Source organism: Squalius cephalus, assembly GCF_949319135.1.
Source record: "Squalius cephalus genome assembly, chromosome: 14".
Lineage (NCBI taxonomy): Eukaryota > Metazoa > Chordata > Actinopteri > Cypriniformes > Leuciscidae > Squalius > Squalius cephalus.
In genome coordinates, this window is record NC_137135.1 from 22,401,346 (window position 1) to 22,425,627 (window position 24,282).

Here is a 24,282-nt window from a genome sequence, read left to right on the forward strand (position 1 = left end):
CAGTTTATTCAGTGAAAATAGCCTAAACGTATTCAGTAAAATTATTCAATGGAATGGTAGGATGTCCAATAGGCTATTTTCCTAAAAAATATTTTTTTTTGAATATAGGCCTATTTATTTTTTCACAAATAGGCTACTTATTATATAATCACATTGAAAATGTAAAAACAAAAGGTTTATAATATAATGAAGTGACTGTTAATTAGACAACATAGGTTTTTTTTTTTTTTTTAAGGGGTTATACGTGTATAATTAAAATGAAGAGGAATTTAATTATTTGAAGATGTCCATAGTTCTGGTTGCTTTGCGGTTTGAAAGTCTTTTCAGTGTTTCAAAGTAAATCTTCATGTCAGCCTTAAAATGGAAGATGTTGGGTATCCTTTCAGAACATTTACATTTATGTATGTAAAACTTTCCAAGTAATAAGATAAGATTTAACATAAAATCGTGACTCTTGTCCATATCTTTTTTGTCATAATAAAAAAAATAACACATCCCTTTTCTCAAATTTTAATTCCACTCAACATATTAAATAAATATTCCACATCAATCCAAAAAAACTTCACATACATGCATTCAAAGAAAAGATGTAAGACAGTTTCAGTATCATTTTTACAAAATGTACAGGATTCAGAAAGGTCATTTTTATATATTTTTAGGAACTCATTTGTTGGGTAAATTTTATGTATAATTTTAAAGTATATTTCATAAACTTTATTATTAATACAGTATTTATTAGTATAGGTCCAAATCAATCTCCAATTAATATTTCCAAAGTGTTCATTCCAAAAGTATTTATTTCGAGGTGTAGCAGGGCAGTGAATCAAACATCTGAAGAATTTATTATTACATTTAGGCTACTATCTTTTATATCAACACCGTTTAATAAAACCTGTTTTTTATCCATTGATTTCTTATGAGATTCACTACTACCTCTCAAGAGTCTCAAAAAACCTACTGGAATTGCATCAAAAACAATACTATATTCTCGTGGAGTTATTGGAATCCCAAATATGTAAGTAACCCTCGTTATCAATGAGTCAGCTCATATCAAGCTTGTGTAGTAAAGAGTTCATCATAGAAAGAAAGAAGCATCATGTTTTTCTTGTTGTTAATTCTTCGAAGCGTGGATAAGAGGTACTGGAATTCAATGAGAAACATTTTAAATATAGGTTATAGCTTACCCTTGTAAGCATGTTACGTTTTTACGCCGTGACGCCTGTACTGACGTCACGACGCATGTCGCATGCGCAGCCGCAGATTTGAATTATCTGGCGGGTTCTTTCGGTTCTTTCTGCTCGCTTGTTGGAACAAACACTAGCGACCTTTTTGATATTCGATCAGATTTGTTCGTTCTTTGCTTATAGAGAGTGATACATTTCACAATGGTCGAGGGTCCGGGATGCACTTTAAATGGAGAGAAGATTCGTGCAAGAGTTCAAAAGGGACAGAAAGTTTTAGACATACGAGGAAATGAAAGCAATAAATCAGTAAGTGCATGACAGTTCAGCTGATGATGTAGCAGACCTGCGTAAATGACAAATATGTGAATGTTTACTTGTTTTCTTTCTATTTCAGTCTGAGACCAGTACCAGGAACTCTTTCCAAAGCTTAATGGGCTGTGAGTTCACAGGGGTGGAGACACTGGGGAAAGAGCTGTTCATGTATTTTGGCTTCAGAGCTCTGAGGTTTGTAGTAAACGCAAATTAATTCATTTCTGCTTTGTGTTTTAAATTATTATTTTATGTAGTGATTTGTTAGAGGTCATGAACCAAATGAAAGTTTCTTTCCTGATGAAGGCAGATTGAAATTTTCTGGCTTGCTTCCCAGAGCCCTGTTTAGATTTGAAAAGCACTCAAGTCATGCAATTTATGGTCTGATTTATCATTACAATGCTTTGCAGACTGTAGCAGGGCATTTTTTTTTTTTTAAGAAATTTTAAAGGGCAACTGACAGTATAGCGTGTGTATGTATATTTTAAAGTATCCAATTGTCATGCTCTTAACCCTTCAAATTGTTCCTTTATATAAGAAAATACAGCATGCCAATTTTTATGGCAGTAACATAATAATTACTGGTAGCTCAATAGCTTTAAACCTTCTGAGATTTTGATGATTTTTGTAAAAACAGATCATTTGATTTGGTATTGTACCTGGCTAGTAAAATTCCAAAAAAATCTCCATAAAAGCATCTAATGCACCATATATTCCTAAATATGTATTTTAGATACATATCTCAGTTTACTTGCTTTAGAAACTAAATCCAAATTAATCCATCCATGACCCGGTTTAGCAGATTTACCTTTCCTGGTTGAATCAATACATATTTCTATTGATGATCACCTTGGTTATTGTTTGGGTTTAGAACACATTTTTTGGTTTTTAAAAATTACATTACGTTCCTTGAAATTGACCCGGAACTTTGGCCGAATCAAGCAGATTATCAGGAGGCACAGGCAACCATGCAATGAAAGTAGTCAATGATCACGCCGAGAGAGGAGTGGCTCTGATTCAAGAATACAATGGCTATCTCACACACTCTGAAGAACAATTGCAGTTTCTCCTTAATGTGGTGGAAGATCACCGACGGATCTATCCAGACTGCAAAAAGTCAACACTGGCTGCTGAGCATCAGAAATGAGGGATTGTTGAAAACTTTGTGCTTTTTTGAGATTGTTGTCATGTCAGTGTGCAACTTTTAATATTACTTGCATATCACAATAACGCCGCACAGCTTAACATAGGCAATCTTCCACATCATTGAGCTACCTCTAAATATCATTTTTTTGTCAACATTTTTGTTTTAAAAACATTATTATATATATATATATATGTACACACACACACATATTTATTTAATATTCTCAAATATATAAAAAAAAACATTAAATGTTGGTTTGGTATACAGTTTCCACTGTCGTGGAAAACCTGGAAATATCAATGAAATAAATAAAAAAAACATTGAATTTCACAACCTTGTAAGTCATGAAAAAGTAAAAAAATAAAAATAAAAATAGGCTAAGTGAAAACATTTTCCTAGTCTCTCTTGTTGTGCTCTAAAAATATTTCATTGCCTAGATTTTCTTTGTAAGTGCTGAGTTTGCTCTCTAGCAGGTTAGTGTGATTAGCATCAGTCTGTCCTTTGAGGGTAACTGTCTGTGTGATTGATAGTGAGGCAAATGTTTCTAGCTAATATCTCTTTCATATGGGCCTCAAAGTGGTTTAAATCTAAAAATGTGTACTTGACCTACAAATGAAAATCTGTCACATATTTAATAAATGATATATGAAAATCCTTTTCCAGTAATCACAAATGACTGGCAAGGTGATAGAAATAAATTTTCATAAAAAAGGGTAATCCTTTGAGTTCACTTTATATGTGTTTTGGGTTTAGACTGCACTTCGGCATGAATGGTTCCTTGAGGATAAACCCCCTGGAGAAAGACTTGAAAGGAAAAACCCCAGTGCTGGTTATTCAACTTACCAATGATGCTGTCTGTTTCTTTGACACAACTGCAGAAATCAGGTAAACTGTCTTCTAATGGCTCAAATTATGGTTATAACATTTGTATTATGGGATAAGTATAACATTTAATCCTGGATTAGATTGCATCTTTAAAAGTCCTTCCATGTGAAGAACTTTATTCTAATGTACATCTGGGAGGTCATTTTATCAAGTGCAGGTTTCAAGCAGGCAACTTCCCTGTCACAGAAAATGCTGGCTATACTGGATTAAATTCCAGACTATCATAACTCAGCGTGATCCAGACAGCCTGAACTCTTTTCATTTTTACACTGAGCCTTCAACGATTCTGACTCCCCAGGAAATAGTAATTCTGTTTGCTTCCCCTAGACTCTCAGATGACTGTGAGCAGAAAGTTAAAGCCATGGAGGCTCTCGATATCTGTTCACCTAAATTTAGTTTCTCTCGGGCGGTGGAAGCTGTAAAGAGGGAGAGTGCGAGAATGCTCTGTGATGTTCTGTTGGATCAGACTGTCCTACCTGGTGTAGGAAACATAATTAAAAACGAAGCGCTCTTCGACAGTGGCCTTAACCCTGCTGTCAAGGTACATTTTGCTTTGTGCAGTTCCAACACAAAAATCAATATCTCTGTTGGATGTTACAGTTGAATGGATGTTTTATACCTTATTTAAAATATTTTTAGGGTGTTATTTTTTTTATTATTATTTCTTCTGTGCTTTTAAAGGTTAAGCAGTTGACAAGTGAACAAGTTCATCATCTTGTGAAGATGACACGAGATTTCACACTCCTATTTTATAAGGTATTTTTTTCTCTCTCCATTATTCTGGACGACAAATTTGCGATTTTATGTTTTTTGTCAGATCTGTGTTGTTTTTATTTCTGTTCTTTCCAAAACAGTGTAGAAAGAATGGATCCCCACTTTACAAGCATTACAAGGTGTATAAACGTCCAAACTGTGGCCAGTGCAGCGGAACTGTCACCGTCTGTCGACTGGGAGACAACGGTAGAATGACATACTACTGTCAGCGCTGTCAAACAGGTGATCCAAGTGAAGTGAACATCAGGTTAGCTGCACCTCCTCTCATGGCTACTAGGGGAGTAACAATACACTTGTGTCATGATTCAGTTCGATACATGATATACTGATCTCATGATACACTGCAAAGCCAAAATAGTGTTTAAAATGTTTTTATTTTTATAGATAGTTAACACATAGTTAAAGTACTGTTCATTAAAATGCTAAATTTGGTATTACATCAGGGGTGGACTTGGTCCGTCTTCCCATTCACAGGGTAATGGTGACACCAGAATAGACATGTTCATGATTCTGCTTTGCTAAAAATCCAGAATTATGGTATAAACAAATGCCTTTCCCTGACTACATGCATTTAAAATTTTAAATATGTATTTCATTAAGTGATGATTTTTATTTTTTATGTAATAATTAATAAATGTTGAAGCTCAAATGTGACACCTTCTGGGTTTACCATATTTGATGCACCATTACCATATCTCAGGGGTGGGCAATCAGACGATTTTATATTGTGATCTATCTTGAAGATGTCCATGATCTACTTTTCAAGCGAATCGTAGAGATCTTTTATGTCCTTGTAATAATGTTAAAATACAGCAATGACTGCCTAATAGATGGCTGTGCTGCTGACTGGCCAAATTATATCATGTGTCTTCATGCGTGGTGACCCGTTTGAAAACACCAGCGATAGGGGTGTGCGATGAATCATATTTTTGGTTCAGTTTTTATTTTGGCTTCGTTGTGACAAATGATCATTGTGCCACATGCCGTTCCTTTCCTTTAAAGGTCCCATATTGTACAGCTTTCTGAAGTTTTATTTTAGGTTTTGATGTCCTTAAGAATATATATTTGTGGTATAAGTACCAAAAACCACTCAATATATTTTTACAGCTCCTTTCTCAGGAGTTTTGCCAAGAAAAGGTCAATTTTGGCCTGTCTACTATTCATGAGCCTCTCTTCTGATTGGCCTGTTCTTTTCTGAGTCGTGTGTGCTGTAGCCTGCTGTGGCTTGGTGATGCTCACAAGTAAGGTAAATAAAACACCTGTAATGATGGTGATACATTATTTGTTATTAAAGCATAAACATTCACAAACCACTGTTAATTTAACATAAAAGCAAGCATAGGCTACTATGTGCATGGTTTGGCATGACAGAAGTAGCGCAAAGTGCGCTCCCTTAATTAATCTCAGTTCATCGCAATCTCACAAAGCTCCGTTATTATCAATGAAGCTGACTGCACAATAAATCTTTCATAATGTCAACACTTCGCTTGTTCTAATCAGAGGATTTGCCAGCATGCAGAATTCAGCACTGAACAAAAACTCAGTTTTGAGCGGTGAGTGGATTCTATCTTAAATGCATCTCATTGGCCTTTGCGTTCGAGAAATCAACACCTATGTCTGTGATTGGCTACATTGCTCAACGCTGCAAAAACATGTTATAAATAGAAACTCGGTCTGGCCTGTAAATTGTTTTTAGTTAGTTTGTTATTCCTGTTGGTTTTGTGCAACATATGAATAACAATTGATTTGTTTTTAGATGTTTTATTTTTATACATTTCTATTTTGCGGGTGTCCCGCGAATCGTTTTATTCTCCCGCAACCCGCACACACACACCTTACCGCCTGCACTCGGCCATCAAATCTAGTTTCGATTTTTGAAACTTCATTTGTGAAAATTTCATTATTGACAATATGGGACCTTTAAAGCAGTGTGCTTTCGCCCCGCTTTAAAAGCCTAAAATGAATGCCCAAATCTGTCGAATCATGTAATGTGACTGTTGTAAAATGCTGTCTACTGCTGGACATGCTTTATTTTAAAAAGAGTTATTATAAGCACAATAAACTACGAAAGAGACTGATCCTCACACGCTTTCTGTGTGCGTACTGCAAGACGAAGTTAGCGGTACTTGAGCGGATGAGCAGAGTATACTTGGGGTTTCAGGCACGCGCCTAAACGGTCAAATATACATAAAAATGTCAATGTCCGTCTTGGCGACTATAATGAGTCAGTTATGTCTAAAGTGAATAAACAACTGGGAAAGAAATTGAATGCGTGTCATTATATTAGATCCATACATTTGGTCTTAAAGCCTAATGCAAATACCTGCTGCTGTCTGGTTCAATGTTAAACAAAAGACAAAATCACTCACTGCTCTTGACTGAATAATAAGAATCAAAGTATATTTAATTCTTACAGTTAAGACCATGCAATGTTTCAAAGTTTAACTCTGCGTTTAATGACTATTTTGAAAACTGATTGTTTAATGCAATATTGTATTTTAAATTGTGCACTGCAAATAGATAAGTCCATAGGCTTGTTCCAGTCTGGATATTCTCGATAGTACATCTCAAAATTGGGAAGATCACAATTCAGATTGTGGATCAGGATTGATTGTTATAAGATTGTGAAATTAAATTTTGGGAAGATCGCCACCCCTACCATATCTGATGTTAAATTAAATGTGTCTTAACTTTCTTTTTGGATTAACTATCCATCAGGACACATTGTAACTATCCATTATCCATAATACACATTGTTGCATTTTTGTACTGCAATATATTGTTACACCCCTAATAGCCACCTATTCATATACACACATTTACACATGAGAATCCAGTTGCTGATTCTTTACCTTGACAGTAAACTCCCAACTCGCAACAGTCTGATTGGATGGGCTTATCAGGGAGGAATGAGCAACAATGATGATGTTGCGAAACGAGAAGAGGAAGAGTGGGCATGTTCCCTTTGCACTCTAATCAACAGACCAATCAACAAGTATTGTGATGCTTGTATGAGCCCTAGACCAGAGGGTAAGTTTCAAACCTGCACATTTAAAGTGAAAGATTTCAAACATAGTTCATATCTAACTTTCTCTCTCTTTTCTGAGTACTTATAGAGCCCACAAAGCTGGAACATTCACCTTTGAGCCAAGACCTGATCCGCTACCCCTGCAACAGTTTTAGCAAACCCCTGCAGGAAATAAAGATGAATCGTAGGACTGCATTTGGGACCACCACTCTAGTCCTAACCAACCTCAGTGCAAAACCTGACTCTCCTTCAAGTCCTGCCATTAACCAGGCACACGCACCAGAGACAATAAGGGGTCTGAGCACACACGACTACTGGCAGAAGAGGAGTCCCAGTAATGGCAAGAGTGGGATGCAATTCAAAGGCAATGAGCCCTATAAGAGAGAATCTCCAGCAGACCACAGTCAGCCTAACAAGAGAATGAAAACCACGAATGGAGCGCTTTCTGTAGGCTCCTCAAGGTGAGCGAGTGCAGTTAGTGTTTTGCCTATGACAAGATGTGTCAGTGAAGTACTGATATTTTTATTCATTAATAAAACTAAAGAATGAATACCTGCAAGTATGATTTATGACAAGATGTAAAAATATATACTAGAATAAATTGATAATTCACCTGTCATCATGTATTCACCCTCATGTCATTTCAAACCTGTATGACTTTTATTCTGTGGTACATAGAGAAAAAAAACTATATTTTGAAATGTATACACATACAACTTTTATTATATATTTTTTTGTCCATACATTAAAATTGAATGGGGTCCAGACAGTGTTGTTTTGGACCCCATTGACTTTAATTGCATGGACAAAGACATTCTTCAAAACATCTTTTGTTCTATTGAAATATAAATATACAGGTTTGAGGGTGAGTATTATTATGACATAATTTGTGGGTGAAAAATTTCTTTGTTGAATGGCACAATGTAAAATAAATAATGGTTGATTTTGAATAAAATAACATCTCACTCAACTAATCAGGGGCACACAGAGCAATGAAGCATCCCTACCCACAACCCCCTGCTGCAGTAGTCATCACCGACCATGCAACCTGAGGGTGGTCAATAAGGAAGGAGAAAACAAAGGCAGGCAGTTCTACACCTGCTCCTTACCCCGGGGGACTCAGTGTAACTTCTTTGAGGTAAGTTTCAAAGAATTTTTTTGTAAAATTAAATCAATTTTATTTGAAACTAAAACTAGAATTGGAGGTTTGTACTTATTTCAACTGTGATTCTTGCAACAGTGGGCAGACCTGCATTTTCCCACGTGTCATCATGGCAAACGGACTCTTATGAAGACCGTTCTAAAACTGGGACCGAATAACGGCCGCAACTTCTACACATGCCCAGTTAAAATGGGCAAGCAATGTAACTTCTTCCAGTGGGCTGAGAACGGCCCTGGCATCTCAGTTCTGCCTGGCTGCTGAATCCACAACATGAGTTGGACATTGCATCTTTTATTTAAATGTATTAAAAATACTTTTGAAGCAATTCTTGTTTGTTCAAAATGATGAAAACACATGTATTTTGTCATAATAAATCTTTAATACAAATTTGTTTTGAAAAAGTATTTCCAATAAACATCTTTTCCTGATTTCTGTGGAAACATACAGTTGTGCAAGTTAAAATACATTCCAGAGCTTAATGTATTTCTCAGATCTTACAACAGATTTTGAAAAAAAATGTTTTTTTTATATAAAGTAGTGCAATGTGAACAATGATCATAAGGCACATACCAATCAAAAATTAAAAAAAAATGCTGGCAATTAAAAGCAGTCCACCTTCTGCAACTGAGGTTGGTTTGTCTGTGGGTTAACCACCATGAAGGGGAACTGGCTGAACCCAGGACGCTTGTTACAAGCTGCACCTTTGAATAAAAGAAGGGTGTTTTGACAATGAATTTCATGATTCTTATAACACTTTTTATACAAATTCTGAATAAGAAGCAAACATTAGCATTTACCATATCCACCAGTAGTATTGGCACAAATAAGTGCTCCAAAGAAATCGGGGTAGTACTTCTTGATTCTGGATATGGCCATCTTACAGGCAACAGTGGGTTGGGCTCCATTTCTCATTAAATCAACAGCTAGAAAACTTTGACCAAAAACAAACATATTTAATAAAAGGTTTCAATTATATTTCTAAATAATATTTAAATGTAATGTAATACCAATATTTAATATATAAATATTTCTATAGAATCACATTTATTTTATCAATGCACTTCATACCAGTTTTTATTTTCTATTGATGCTAATAAAATGACCTCAAGAATGGTAATTACCTAGGAAGGAAACGCATCATGATGTCTCCATCCCCTGTGGCAGCCGCTCCTCCCGCTGTGCTGTCGGCATAGGCCCCGGCTCCAGCCACTGGTGAATCGCCTACACGACTACAGATCAGCATACATATACTTAACTAAAGCTCTGTTGACAGGGGACTGGAAACCCATTTCTGTCACTACTGAACAACAGCAAAGCTAAAATAACAGTGAAGTTTCTTGAAACACTAATGCATTCTGACTTCAATAGGACACTTGAGACATTCTAACAAGCTGTCACACTCACCCTGGTATCTTATGTGTTGCTCCATTGGTGGACGTTGCAGCAGCCACCTGTCCGTTCTTACCAATCACAATCATTCCTAATCAAAATTACCGGTGAGAATGTAACATCATCTAAGATCATATGCATCAATGGATTGAAACAAGCAGTGTTTTCAAATATGTCCTCAAGGCATTCAGCCCATTTATCATGCTTCCTTTTCATTATGCAAATGAAAACTAATGAGCTTGATACTCTGTGGACCCAAGTCTGCATTAAGAAAAACACATTTGCACCAACAGATCTATCTATCTATCTATCTATCTATCTATCTATCTATCTATCTATCTATCTATCTATCTATCTATCTATCTATCTATCTATCTATCTATCTAATCTTGGCTTTACAATAAATAAACATGTATAATCTTAAGAATAATTACCAATTGTGTCATGAGAACTGGGGTCAAAATTTCCTTTCGGATGCTTTGGCCTCCACGACTTAGCGTTGAGCTTGTACGGCCCACATGATTTGGAAGGGTCTGGAAAAACATTCTGTAAAATAAAAAGACAAGATAAACATGTGATGTTGCTTCAAATCATGCTTTGATCTGGGACACAGAACAAAGTTGTTTTTTTATGACTAACGTTTTAAAATTAGCATTACATAAGCAAGGCTATCCATTTTTCATGTTGCTCCCCGATTTGCTTTATCCACCTTAAAGTTTTCTGGGGAAATTCAGATTTTTGAAGATCTGATTTATATAGCCAACAAACCTTACAGTTTAATCTGACTCTGAAAACAAAAAATAATGTATTCAGAGCATTGTTTCGCATATTTCCATAGGGCTTTGATTGTGCCAATAGCAGAATGTAGGAATCAACCATTGTATTCTTCATGAATCTCACTATGCATTATTCATTGCTTTGTTTCACGGTGCATAATTTCTAGTCAGTGATTATAATGATATCCTTCCAAAACTTCTCAACAAATCCTGGATGAATTGAGGTAAACATGACTGCTTCTCAATGTAAAGCAAGTCTCGTAAAGCACATGTAATTCTGGTTCTAACCATAACACACTGACAGAAACTTATATATATAAAAAAAAAATCTTTCAAAGGTGTTTGGTTCATTTGAAGTATATCGAAACGGTTTATCTGCCACAGATCATCTTCTAAATCCATGTTTGAAGTTGCCAAAGGTGCTTAAGAACTTAAAAGGTAAACCCTGCAGTGATGATTACACCAAGGTTCCTGGTTTTAGGGACTCACCTTTCTATAGTTGGGTTGACAATTCTGCTGCAACCACTTGGAGAAAATAGCTATTGATTGGTTGGCTGACAATTCCTCAGACATGAAGCCCATGTTTTGTGCAAAGATTGTGGCTGCATGAAGAGAGAAAAAAAGGTTATTTTCAGTGCTACTAAACTTCATATAGCAGGGGCGATTCGAACAAACTGAATCACATAGTAGAGCTGATTTGAAACAAACATTAGACACAGGAAAGAGCAAAAATGGAGCAGGGGAGGCTTACTCAGCCTTTTTTATTGTAATGTGGATGTTAAGCAGCCATGCATACAGAAAGAAAGCTGTTTTAGTACTCTAATTTTAATTAAGAGAGCAGATGGAATTAATAGAATGGCACAACATTATAGATGGAACTACAAAGTGTTAAGCTGATATAAAATCTGAATGAGCCTCTAGTATCTATATACACATAATTTAGAGAAATAAATAGTTGAAAAGAAATGTTTAATTCTTAAATCGCTCCATCTGTGATTACATTTCCCCCCCGGCCGAACCTCTTGATCACTGAGTTGCAGCCACATGATTTATTTGTGAATGGAGTAACAACCAAATGTACAGTTCCTACCTGATTCGCCCACTATGAAGGTGTGCTCTGTGTATTCCATCACGGCTCGGGCAACACCAACAGCATTTTTGACCCTGCGTAGGTCTCCCACTGCCCCCACTTCCATTGTGTCACTGAACATGGGACATATAGCAGACAAACACAGGGCTGATACTTTACAGTAACTAGGCAAACTATAATGACAAGCACTTAATGTAAAAACGTCATAATTAATTTGCAATTTATCATTGTGCAAAAAACAAAGTACAAGCGTTTGTGTTATGTTATGTCGTAATGCTAAACATAACGGAAGATGTGTGTGTACAACCACCCACCGTAATCAGAGAGGTTCCTGAATCTCAATCGATTTTTATGATTGGTTAAAATAAATGAAAAATAGTTTTCCTTGGGTGTTTGCCTATGGTCACAAGTTTTTTTTTTTTTTTTTTTTTACATTTCTTTTTATTTTAATTTAAGTCACCATGATATAAAAAATTGACAATTCTTATTTTTTATGGAATATTACATTATTTATTATATATGATTTATCTGTAGAGATAAAAAAATATATTTCATGTGCTCTCAGAATCTTTAATCAAAGTAACTTCTCCTCCTTCTTCAATGACATCTCGGCTGTGTCCGAAATCGCATACTCTCTTGAGTAGGTATTTATTTTAAAAAAGTAATTACTTCATGACAGCTAAAAAAGTATCTTGTATACAGTAAGAATTTGTGTAGTATGAATGTAATCTGGGCGTACTACATTCGTCATGCTGTTATCCGTTAGTTGCGTCGCTTCACCGTCATTCACAAATCCTCTCCTGTGGCCTCATGGGATAGTAAAGTGTCATCATATGCACACTTTTGAATCTCGCTGGAACTAGGAGGTCATTTTTGCCTACTCTTTTATGACTACTATGACATTTTTTCACATACTGTTTTTCACCAACTACATAGAAAGGAAGTATGCAGTGTCGGATGCAGCCCCTTTCTCTGATTACGTGTTTTTCGGCATGGACACGGACATGTGAGATCGCTGCAACAGTGCCTGCCAAAATTTTCAGAGATGCTGGTTCTGGAAGTATTTTTTCCATTAATTTTCACCATAGGGATTTATAAAAAGGTCTTTGTTAAAGCATTGTAAGCCATAAATCCAGCCAATCACAACACCACAAAATTTGATTTGAAGCAAAGAAGTATTTGAAAATCTGACAAAATACAAAGGTACAATCCCATGAAGCATTGCGAACAGCAGAAAAGATTTACAAACAATGGATAAATATAAAACTACTTTATATACATATATATAATTTTTGAAGCAATATATATATAAATATATATAATTATTTGCATGTATTAATTGCATATATAATTGCATGTATTTTGAAACCATGGGAGTCCATTTCTGAATCTGGAATCCCATACTAGCGTACTCTTACTACTACTTAATACTTAACGTTACCACATCTTTCTATGGCAGAAATATTAAGAGTAAGTTAGTATGCTAGTATGCAGTTCCGAATTCAGTACGACTCACTGGTTCATGGGAGTGGGCGGAGCTAAATAGCTATTTTTATTGTATAATATTATAATTGTATATTATTATTTTCAATGTGGGCAAATGCCTAGTTAAGCATACTGATATATTTGCCTTAGAACCTACCCATTCATGATCATCGCGTCAAGGGTGGTCTCTCCCCGCTCATCCGGGCTCCCGCCGAACCCGACGCTGCCATCACACTGCTCGAGCTCACACTGCGCGCAGCCGCTCTCCACCGCGTCCAGAACCGAGCCACCCTTCTGAAGCGAGCTCCAGGCTACAGAGAGAAACCACAGAAGATCCTACACATCCCTCAGAGCTATACACGGTGCAGTCATGGTCATGGTCTCAGACTCTCACCTGCTCCAGCTGCATTCTCAAAATGCCAAGTGTTGATCACCAAGGGAAGAGCAGCTTGATTTAGAGGAAGCAAACAAATGATGGCAAATACTATTTGAATCATATTACAATACTCAATAGACATAATACAATTCCTTCACATTATAAGGGCATCTTGATCACGGGATCTGTCATGCAACTTTTCACATCCGTGTTTTGTCACATGACAGCGTTGTGTTAATGAATATTTAAAGGGACCGCGCAGTCAAAATAGTTAGGTTATATTTTCATGTGATGATGAGACTATATTTTGATCAAACGCATGGATTGAATTCGATCTGAGTTGTATGTTTATGTCCTAGGGGTTGAGTTTTATTAAAATAAAACATGTTAAACCTTTTCTTTCTTACCAAGGATACATCAGTGTCAAGACCATGATTGAGATTAAATATGAGACTTGATGTGTGAAGAAAACAAAGACTCGAAATCAAGGTAAATACCACTTGTGAGCATATATATATATATTTTTTTTTTATCACATTGCAGTTTTGTCAAATTAATAAAAAAAAATAGTATTTCAACATTTGTATTTAGGACACAAATTAGCAATGAAACTAGCCTATTAATCGAGATGGTAAAAATTCAGAAAAAAACAAATAGATGACAGAATTCTCCTGTGATGCATGTATATACACTAAATAAATCAGTTTGAGTGTGAAAAGTGTTTTAAGGGATTCCCCCCGAGGCCTTGAAAGTTAAAAAACACTTTTTTTTAACAATACCTTATACAGTATTAAAGACAGATGTACTTTGAGGTGGAAGTTATATATTTTTGATGACATCTGTTTACATTATTTTGCTTAATTTTTTAAAATGATTGTATATATAGCCTATATATATAAAAAATGCAAAATAGGTGTACACATCCAAAACCCGAATTGTGCTCAGGTGCATAAAAAGATAAATGTCTGCAAACTAAAATTACAGTACAGCTCCAGAAAGTTTATAAAAGAGCTCAAAAATTCAACCAGTCAAGTCTTGTGGATTGTTTCTGATGAAGACCTGACTGGCTGAAATGTTTCATAAATTAGCTTACTAAAGCTGCAATTTCAAAATCTTTTTTCAAAAACAACATTATCCATGATTCTGCAAAATAGACAAAAGCAAATTGTATCAAAAGAACGTGAATCACTGAATGATGTAGGGATTTAGTAGAAGCAAATCAACATGGTCCATATAAGGGATTTCCTAGTCAGAAGTTATTACTTCTATAAATCCGTTTTGGACTTTCTGTGAGAGTGAATGAAATATACGAGAGTGTGAGGGCTATATAATGTTCAAATTGCCTTGTTTTGGATAAAAATAAAATGACAGGTCATGCATAGATGATCTTGTCTCTTTGAATTTAGGCTAATTCTAGATTTGTAGTTCTTTCCCTAATGAAAGCCTTAAAGTCTTTGAACCTTGAACCTTTTTCTTTTTCTTGATTCACCTTGAAGCTGATTGATTTGGTTCATGTCTTATAACTCTTTAACAAAGAATATGAAAAAATAATGGAAAAAAGTTATTCTGGAAACAAGGCTGCTGCTCGGATGGGATTTACACCATACACCATACACTTTACACCAGCTACAGTAACAAAATACTGGCTATTTAAAAACTCTTCTTATATAGTGAGTACCACATTGTTCATCACATGGGATTTAGTCACCTGGTTAAATAATGCATATTATATCTTATAGTAAATCCTGCAGGAACCTTAGCACAGAAAGTCTGCCAAAAATAGGATGAAAAGGGGCACAATTATGTGGCCTGCCCTCTTATATGCTGAACATGACAGCAGTAGTACATACAGCACAGGTCTTGACAAAGTGTTGCTCTAACCAGAGAAAGAATGCAAAGATATTGAATTTCTTGTTACATTATTCATAGAAAGAATATACAGTTTTATACCATATTTTATTCATGGATTTGCCCTCATACAATAATGCCTTATAAAAGAGTCTGTATGGAACAGAGGCGTGTGCTGGAGCTTAGTGCAGGACAGCTCTAAAAGGCCAATAGAAAGAGTTATTAAATGCACAGAAAGCAGAGACGGATCTAATACTAACTTAAATACTGACATAAGCAGAGTTTCTAGGAATGTATTACAGAGCCAAACATCAATTTCTTTATGATAATAATGTAATGTCTGTTGGCTTACCAGACAAACAAGTAAAAAGACCTGTCTTATAATAGAGAAAATAAGCAATGGCCAAGAGCATTATAAACATGGTTAACATTTAATATGTTTGGAGTTTGGACACTCAATCAAAAGATCAAAATGTTGGTTTGTGAGAAGAATGTCCCTTGACGCACTGGAGACAGATTCTGAAAGGAAAACACTTAACATGCAACATGCACCCTTGCAGAAAGCATCCCACTTCTAAATGCATTCGGAAACACACTGATTGGACCACTATGCCGTAAAGAATGACACCATTGATCATGTGATATATATATATATATATATATATATATATATATATATATATATATATATATATATATATATATATATATATATATATATATATATATATATATATATATGCTCCTGCTCTTCTGTTTCCTGTGTTTATCTATCTTAGTTAGACCATTTGTATTAATTTAATCTTCTATTTTAATGTAGTGTTATTTATGTATTAACTTTTATCTTTACATTCCAGTTTTCATTTTAATTTCAGTTTAAGTTTTAGTAATTTTGTTTTATACTTTTGTCATTTTTAATATTTTTTATTTTATTTCAGTTTCAGTACTTTAGTTAAAAAAAAAAATTCTAACATTCATTTAAGTTTAAGCTTTTAAGCAATCATCTATATATATATTCTATTTTAGCTTTTTTCCAATTAACAGAAACTATTATAATAGTTTTAATTTCAGTTAAAAATAACAACACTGGTTCTTAATGGTCGTAATAATTCAGACATTATGATTTCATCTTAGGGATCAATTAAATGCTGTCTTTTTTATCTTATCCTATGGTCTTAATGAGAGGTATTTGAGTAAAAAACTAAAATATTACAAATGTACAGTATTTTATGAAGGCAAAGATGGCATTGAAATCATACCAACATGCCATAAGGGTGCAAGTGCATTGGATAGCTTGCATTGGAATCAGGTTATTATATACAAGTTGTAAAAAAGATGTGCTTCCATGTGTTAAAAAAAAAGAGTCAAACAGATGGTGGAATGTGTTTATTAATGTGCCAGACTTTGAAAACAAATTTGAATTTCATGAAGTTCTTTTTTAAATTGGGAGTCAGTCAAAACACACACTGAGTAAAACTCCAGGTGAGGTGGCACTATATAACACAGCAGTCACCTGATGAATGGGGAACAGTGCAATCAAATTTCAATATTTGGCATAGGAATACATATTCAGCAATGACAGATCTGTCATCAGAGAATCTTAAATGTTGATGAACAAATGTTTGGAAACTGAACTGCCCTCACAAGGGAAGATGTGTCTATATAAGTCTTTATTTGGGCCTAAAAAGGGACTTTTAAAATAATGGCAATCATATGCCAACAACAATGTTAATTATAAAAATGTTGCAGCAATAAGGCATGTATTTGTCTATTTTTAGGCCAGTAAGCAATTAAATATATGCTTTAAAGTGAGATTTTGAAGACTAAGGTTACCAAATGTCAACTAATAGGGAAAAACGTACTGTCCCTCAGTTTAAATAACTATTTAACAGATTGTGACCTACTTTCATAAAGATTTAAATTTAAAATTATACATATTTTTGTGTTGTTCTTGTCTTAAACAACAACAAAGATTAGACTATTGCTGACTATTGCATTTTGCAAAGGCGTCTTTTATATTTTTCTACATAAACGTTATGGAAATTATGTACGAATTGCTCTGAGAGGAAGATACATTCAGGATATTTCGGAATATTTAAAAAGAAAAACTGAATTTCAAGCCAAAAACATTATAAGCAATGCCTTGAGCATAAACTGACACAAAATATGCATCAACATGACTAATTCCAGGATGTTTAACAACAACAATATAGCATAATGTGAGATTAAATATGCTTTACATGGAAAAAGCCTGTATTTAAAGCCATTCTGACATTAGTACAGTGTCTTTATACAACATTCACCATGGCTGTCAGCACTAAATCTTCTGCCATTTTACAGGAGACTCTACAGTAGTTGAAATTAGATTATGTTACTTGGGTATTACATGGAGATCACATTAGTCTTAGGCCTGACAAAATATAGTATTTTTCAAATAAATGCTCCTGAATAATTTACATAAATTATCTTATATCCTCAAACTATGTTTCTTCGTTTCATTCTTATTCAGATCATGCCATGATTCTGAAGCAGTGTTCACCACAGGGAGATGTGGATAACATCAGAAACTTTAAGAAGCTATGAACCTTTCATAAAAAAAAAAAAAAAGAAAAAATAGGAGAGGGAAAGAAAACTTTTAATCCAGTATATGCTGGATAAAAAGAAGCATTGAAAAACATGATAGCGAGAAGACAAACAAACCAACAATATATTCCTGAGAAACAATGCTCTTGTATTTTCCCACAGGTGTCCAGAGCAGTCAGTTGCAGTCGCTTTACATTCATCCAGTGAAGGACCTTCTGGGGCAATTCATGTGTCATCGAGGACCTAAAGGTCAGTGATTGAAGCTGTTGTATAATGTCACGTTTATAGCCACCCTGTCTTGTCTGTGTCAGCTGTCCAGTCAGGGACTGTGATTTCTGTTCTGAACAGGAAGTCAACCCTGGAGCAGCTCCATTTTTCAGCTATATATCTGGGTTCATTCCTGCCCAACTCCCAGCAACTACCATTAATGTAGAATGAATGCCTCTGGCAAAACTTGAGCTACCGGAATCTGCCGGGTCTGAGTTTACCAGCATGCATCCATCTCTGCAGCATTAGAAAGAAAAAAGAAAGAGGGAGACTTTCAGGGCTCATAGCAGAGAGGCTGGAGATGGGTTGATTGAATTTAAACATCCACACAAAGCACAACAACAATTCATATTCCTAAATTATTCCCAAATGTTAAGTTCAGCTGCAGTATATCTTTTGTTGCGTTGTTTTGACCTTCAATTCCCTCAAAATCAAAGAAAAAAATCTGCCCTGATGATTTTTAAATGATCCCAGTCACGTTTCCAGAGTGTATAAAGAAAGAGTGGTGTTATTTTCTCATTGTTGTCTCTGTCTTTGCAGCTCAGAAAGTTGTGAATGTCAACAGAACAGCTGCATTAAACTATTCATGCAATTTTCCCTAAAGCATGTTTCTGATAGCCACTTATTTTCAGATGGAGAACAAAAGAATGTTTGATGTCCTGCTTCCATTTAATATAGCCTAAGGAAGTTCCAGTAATGCTAAACTATTTAGCTGGTCTCCCAGACTGGATTTAGAAGGGTTTTGGACACTATTGTTAGCTGACCAGTCTGGTTAAGCTAGCAGACCAGCTAAAAGACCAGATAAAACCAGATGAACACCAGCTTGGCCAGGCTGGAAGACCAGCCAACCAGCCTAGGCTGGATTTAACAGGGTTTTTTTTCCCCCAAGCTCAGATGTCAATCTATGCCCATGTTTCAAAACTCGGTTTTCACAGTGATGCCATAGAAGAACCATTTGCTTCCTCAAACAGCCTTTTAGTGATTTTAGAAATCTAAAGGACATTTTTCCACTATAAAGAGCCTTTTGTAGAATGGAAAGTTTCCATGGATGTTAAAGGTTCTCTGTTGAACTATAGCTAGATTCCAATAAAGAATCTTTTTTTAAGAGTGTATGCGCTCCTCTTCTTTTGTATTGATGTTCATTCCTTTATTGTTTTCAAGGCCAGTTATATATATGCTTTATTAATCAGTGCATCGTCAAAAGAGATGCAGTGGTCATATAATTATTATGCTTTGTGTTTGACCCTTTATGCTTTATACCCTTTATCTATTCTTTCTCTCCTCTGGTCTATGACAGGAAAATGGCGAGCCACGCATCACACTGTAGGTGTCAAAAAAATGCATTTCAAGGTGTGTATTCGTCTGATTGTTAATAAAAGGGTTACAGCTTTCCATTTAGGTGTCTCTATTAGCCAGCTCTATCAAGATACATGCTGACTAAACTCAAGTTTTATGAATGTCACCTGCACAATAAAATGAAAAACGTGCCCTGGGAGCCGTTGCTGACGTTTCGTTCTGTTGGGTTTTGCTTTAACCAAGTGTTCTCAGAAAGAATAAAGCCGACGATTTCATCTCCTCTTACTAGAATACGGCTTTCATTACAAAGCTTCATGTGCACGTTGATGTGAATGATCCAATGAATCTCCACAGATAAAGAATTCAAGGAAATGTGAGGACATGTCTGTTCCTGTTCCGATGCCGTAAAAAACCTGACGGGGAAAGTCACAACTTGTGGGGTGGTTGGCACTGCGTCTCGTGGGTTTCTGTTTTATCCAAATCTGAAAAGGCTTCCGGCCTTTAAATTTTAATAATGTGCTCAAATCTGTCCTAACTGTCATAGAGTGTTGGGGTGCACATTCCCAAGCTGCTCCTAATTTAAAGTAAAATTACAAAAGTAAAATTACAGCCAAACAGTAGCAATACTACACTGAAGTTATTTATGCCAAAAATAAATTCAATTCTTTAATGAATTGCAAACAGTAACGAACAACGTAAAATGCTTTGCCGAAACTTGTGTCAGTATTATTATAGTATTTATTAATATTTTAAATGAGCTTTTATTTATATCTAGTTTAGTTTAAGTTTTAGTCATTGGGCTTTCATCTTTTTTTTATAATTTCTATTTAGCTTTAATTTATTTTATTTCTGTTTTAGCTATTTTAGCACTTCAGTTAGTTTCCCAGGCAACATGTTTAAGTCAATTTGTAAGTCTAAGTTTTCATCCAATATTTATATTTTATTTTATTTCAGCTTTACTTTAATTAACAATTTGAGTAGTTATAATTTTAGTTAAAAATAACAATACAGTACATAAACCGAACAAAATTATTTGCTCATTCTTCACTTGCTTACTTCTCAAGTTAAAGGGATAGTCGAACAAAAAATGAAAATTCTGTCATCATTTACTCACCCTGATGGCTTGTTTTCATAAGATATTTTGAAAAGGTATTTGTCCTTTTTGTCCATAAAGTGGAGTCCAATGTTGTAAAGGTGACATTCAAAATGTCTGCTTTTGTGTTCTGCAGAACAAAGAAAGTCCTGCAGGTTTAGAACGACATGAGGGTGAGTAAATGATGACATTTTGGGTGAACTAGCTTTGCTGCTTTACACTGCTCTTCTACTTTTGTGTAGAAAATGTTTGTTTACAGTGTGTTGAACTCGGCAGTAAATGCACAGTGAGTTTGTTTTATAACAGCTTTTTCTTTGTAACAAGAAAAGTGAGTTTTTAGCTTGAGGACGTTGGGGGCTTTTTTTTTGTCAGCCTTTTTTATCCTCATTTTACCAAATATTATTTATTTATATATTTTTGCAATGCTCCTCTGCAGCTGAGGACAGTTGCCATTAATTGAACAGGTTCTGGGAATGAAATGGGAGCTTTGACTTCATTTTTCTCATGAATAAGACTGCAGCAATAATAAACAAGGCAGGCAGCACCTATGAAGGTTTAATTTTACAGTGTTTTACATCTCTAAAGAACTGGTGTGAGATAATGAATGTACAGATTGTATTTATGCTTGTCTATTGCTAAATGGATTTGTGTGCATATTTTAGATAGCAGTGACTGATTTTGTGAAGTTAATGAAAGGGCCTAATAAAAAAGGATTTTGCACTTTATAAATGCTTTTTCTTCTCATCCTATAAAGGAAACGACTTTGAGAGACATGGGCTTCAATGAGGGACATTAGACGCATGGCTGGGCTCCTGTGTTTAATCAAAAGCTTGGGCTTTGACAGACTTTTTTTTTAGCAGAACGGGGTTTAGGCTGCAGTCACGTAGTGTAGCCATACGGTAAAGCGGCCACATGAACTCATTGAACTTGAGCTTATTACACATAATATAGACAGCCCAAAGCAGCAGAGACGACTGACAAAACATGCCCCCCCCCCAGGTTGAAACTTTGAGGGCTGGTAGTACTCACACCGCCTACAACGTCACCAAGGCCCGCCCCGATCGGCCTGACGGGGGCGCTACAGTAGTCAAAAGTACGAAATGCCTCATAACTCCTAAACCGTTAGGCGTAGGCTCAAGTGTCTTATATAGTTGGAATCCTTGGCTCAGTAGAAGGTACACTTAACAGGTGACAGTGGCATTTTGTTAGATATCATATCTGCGTTGTCGATCTTGACAATTCAAACATGCTGGTAAACTGATTTAGAAAACAATTCTGTTTTGACAGTTTTCAAAATAGGGAACATTGAAACCTTTTACTTCTCTTGTTTAAAGTTTAGATAAAATGACTCAAAGCTATTTTAGTTTACCTAAGTAACCCAGTGAATGTAGCAGTTATAGTCCTGTATTTTTCAGCTCTTTTTTGTGAGCTATAAAATAGGATTAAAATATCAAGATTGTGTGATAGAATTGTTCTTGTCATTTAACAATCTGTTAGCCATTTTGTTTTCTATTATGTTTTGACAGTAATTTGCCAGATCTTTTAAAGTGTTCAATGTGTAAGCTGATGTTATCTAGCTGGTTGACATGGATGAGGTTTTGTAAAAAAAAAAAAAATGCAAGTGGAACTTAAGATGAAACATCAGTGTAGCATCAGTTAGAAAGATCTATAGTCTGACTAGGCTATCAGGAAAAAAAAATGCATATGGATATGTTTTCTTGGTTAAACCAGCTTAAAATCATAATTTATTGTAGATCAATATATTTTGGGCAAAAAAAAAAAAATGACCCATGATATTTGTATGTCATTGCCCAAAGATGCAAAACATACAATTATTATACTTTATTTTTATTTACTAATACTTTTTATATTATTATTGTTCTCTCATATTTTAATGGCCAGACATTTTATTTGAGATCTAATACAAGCATGGATAGAAATATGAACTGTTCTTACATCTAGCTAGTCTTTTCTTTTACCAGTTGATGGGGCTGTAGAGTCACCATTGGAAGATATAATAATTATAATTGGTCTAATTAGTGCTTCAGGATTGCATTAGGATTACATTACTTTGCAAGGGAGTTAAAAAAAAATGAAATAATGCTGTAAATAATAGATAGGGGCCCCAAACTGTTATAGCTGGTTACGTTTTTTGCTTCCTTTGAACTATATATTGCTGGCAAACAGGATAATTTGTATTTGTAAGTAATCTGCTGCAGTGGTGTTTGTATATTTTAAGGTGTAATCTATCTCAAACAGAAGAAAACACAAGGGCCTGCAGTGTTTGTGATCGCACTTGAATGGTTGACTTATTCCCCGCTGCTTCACTCTCTTCCACCTTCTGTCTGCTCACTGCAGATAAGGCTGGTGTTGTAAGAGCTGTAATATGTTGTATCTAAGGTTAAGGTTAGATATCGTACAAGTAATCCTCCAGGGGCTTTTGAAAAGCTGTGTAATTCTTGTCATTCTCTTGTTGTCTTACTTCTAGCAGCTACTTGCCATTTAAAATGAGGAACGATAGCTTAACAATGCCAAATTAAAGCAAAGATTTGTTTCACGGTTCATTTGTGATTTGCCTTGTGATATTTTCCTTTTATTCGGTTTTATAACTGCAGTGTAGGAAAAAAAATAATTTAATTTTCATAGACCTTTAAAGCAACACTAAGGAACTTTTCCTCTTCGGTTGCCCTACAGGTTGGAAGCAGAATTGTCCGTAACCGCTGTCGTAAATAATTTCGTTGCACGCACACTCGCTGTTTATCCAGCACCGGCTTTGGAATGAACGATGTCCACAGACAAGGTAGAGTATGTTGCATGATTTCATGAAAGCATGATGTATTGCGACATCAGAAACGAAGAAAAACGAAATAATGACTATTGTAACGCTTAACGTAAAGCAAGTCAAATTTGTAGTTTTCTTATGTCTCATTCGAACTACAGAAACGCGACCCGGTTTGGCAAACTTGCATAGCAGATATAGGGCTGCAAAGTGAATCCAGAAGTGCCTTTCACCCTGTTACGACTTGATGAACCACTGAAACCATTTTGGAAACATTATTTTAAGGTAAAACATGTTACTTAGTGTTGCTTTAACACTTTAAAGGGTTATCACCCAAAAATGAAAATTCTGTCATTAATTACTCACCCTTATGTCGTTTCAAACCCATAAGAACGTCCTCTTCGGAACACAAATGTAGCTCTTTTTAATTAAATCTGAGCGATTTCTGTCACTCCTTTGACAGCCTACCACTTTCAAGCCCCAGAAAGGTAGTAAACACATCATTGAAGCAGCCCAAGCATACAGGCCTATAGAATTGTGCATAAAACAAATACATAGGGGGAAGATATTGTAAACAATAAAACAGCTCCATTGCGGATTCCTAATGATCAAGGGCTTTCCATTTAAACATATTGCAAGGGTTCCTCCAGTAGTGGACACTCGTGCAATGTAAGCAATGACTTACATTCGAGTGAACGAGACAGAGGGAAGTTAGTGGAAGGGCATACAAAAAATGTAAACGTATCCTAAGTAGTCCGGGGCAGTAACCTAGAGCTCCCCTATAATGGACAGCAAGCAAACCTATTTGCTT

The 24,282-nt window shown here is 35.4% G+C and overlaps 2 protein-coding genes across 2 annotated transcripts; one reads left to right on the forward strand and one right to left on the reverse strand.

Moving 5' to 3' along the window:
- Positions 1–1,248: 1,248 nt before the first annotated feature.
- Positions 1,249–8,933, forward strand: neil3 (nei-like DNA glycosylase 3). The gene is made up of 10 exons (XM_079891759.1): positions 1,249–1,490; positions 1,579–1,688; positions 3,394–3,525; positions 3,853–4,066; positions 4,207–4,281; positions 4,380–4,546; positions 7,160–7,329; positions 7,416–7,788; positions 8,306–8,465; positions 8,568–8,933. The coding sequence occupies exons 1-10, from the start codon at positions 1,386–1,388 to the stop codon at positions 8,748–8,750; spliced, it is 1,689 nt and encodes a 562-aa protein (XP_079747885.1). The 5' UTR covers positions 1,249–1,385; the 3' UTR covers positions 8,751–8,933.
- Positions 8,853–13,825, reverse strand: aga (aspartylglucosaminidase). The gene is made up of 10 exons (XM_079891760.1): positions 13,624–13,825; positions 13,387–13,540; positions 11,745–11,857; positions 11,144–11,256; positions 10,313–10,424; positions 9,894–9,969; positions 9,611–9,718; positions 9,287–9,420; positions 9,060–9,190; positions 8,853–8,920 (listed from the first exon to the last, which is right to left on the reverse strand). Exons 1-9 carry the CDS (start codon positions 13,745–13,747, stop codon positions 9,090–9,092), a joined length of 1,035 nt encoding a protein of 344 aa, XP_079747886.1. The 5' UTR covers positions 13,748–13,825; the 3' UTR covers positions 8,853–8,920; positions 9,060–9,089.
- Between the last annotated feature and the right edge of the window lie 10,457 nt (positions 13,826–24,282).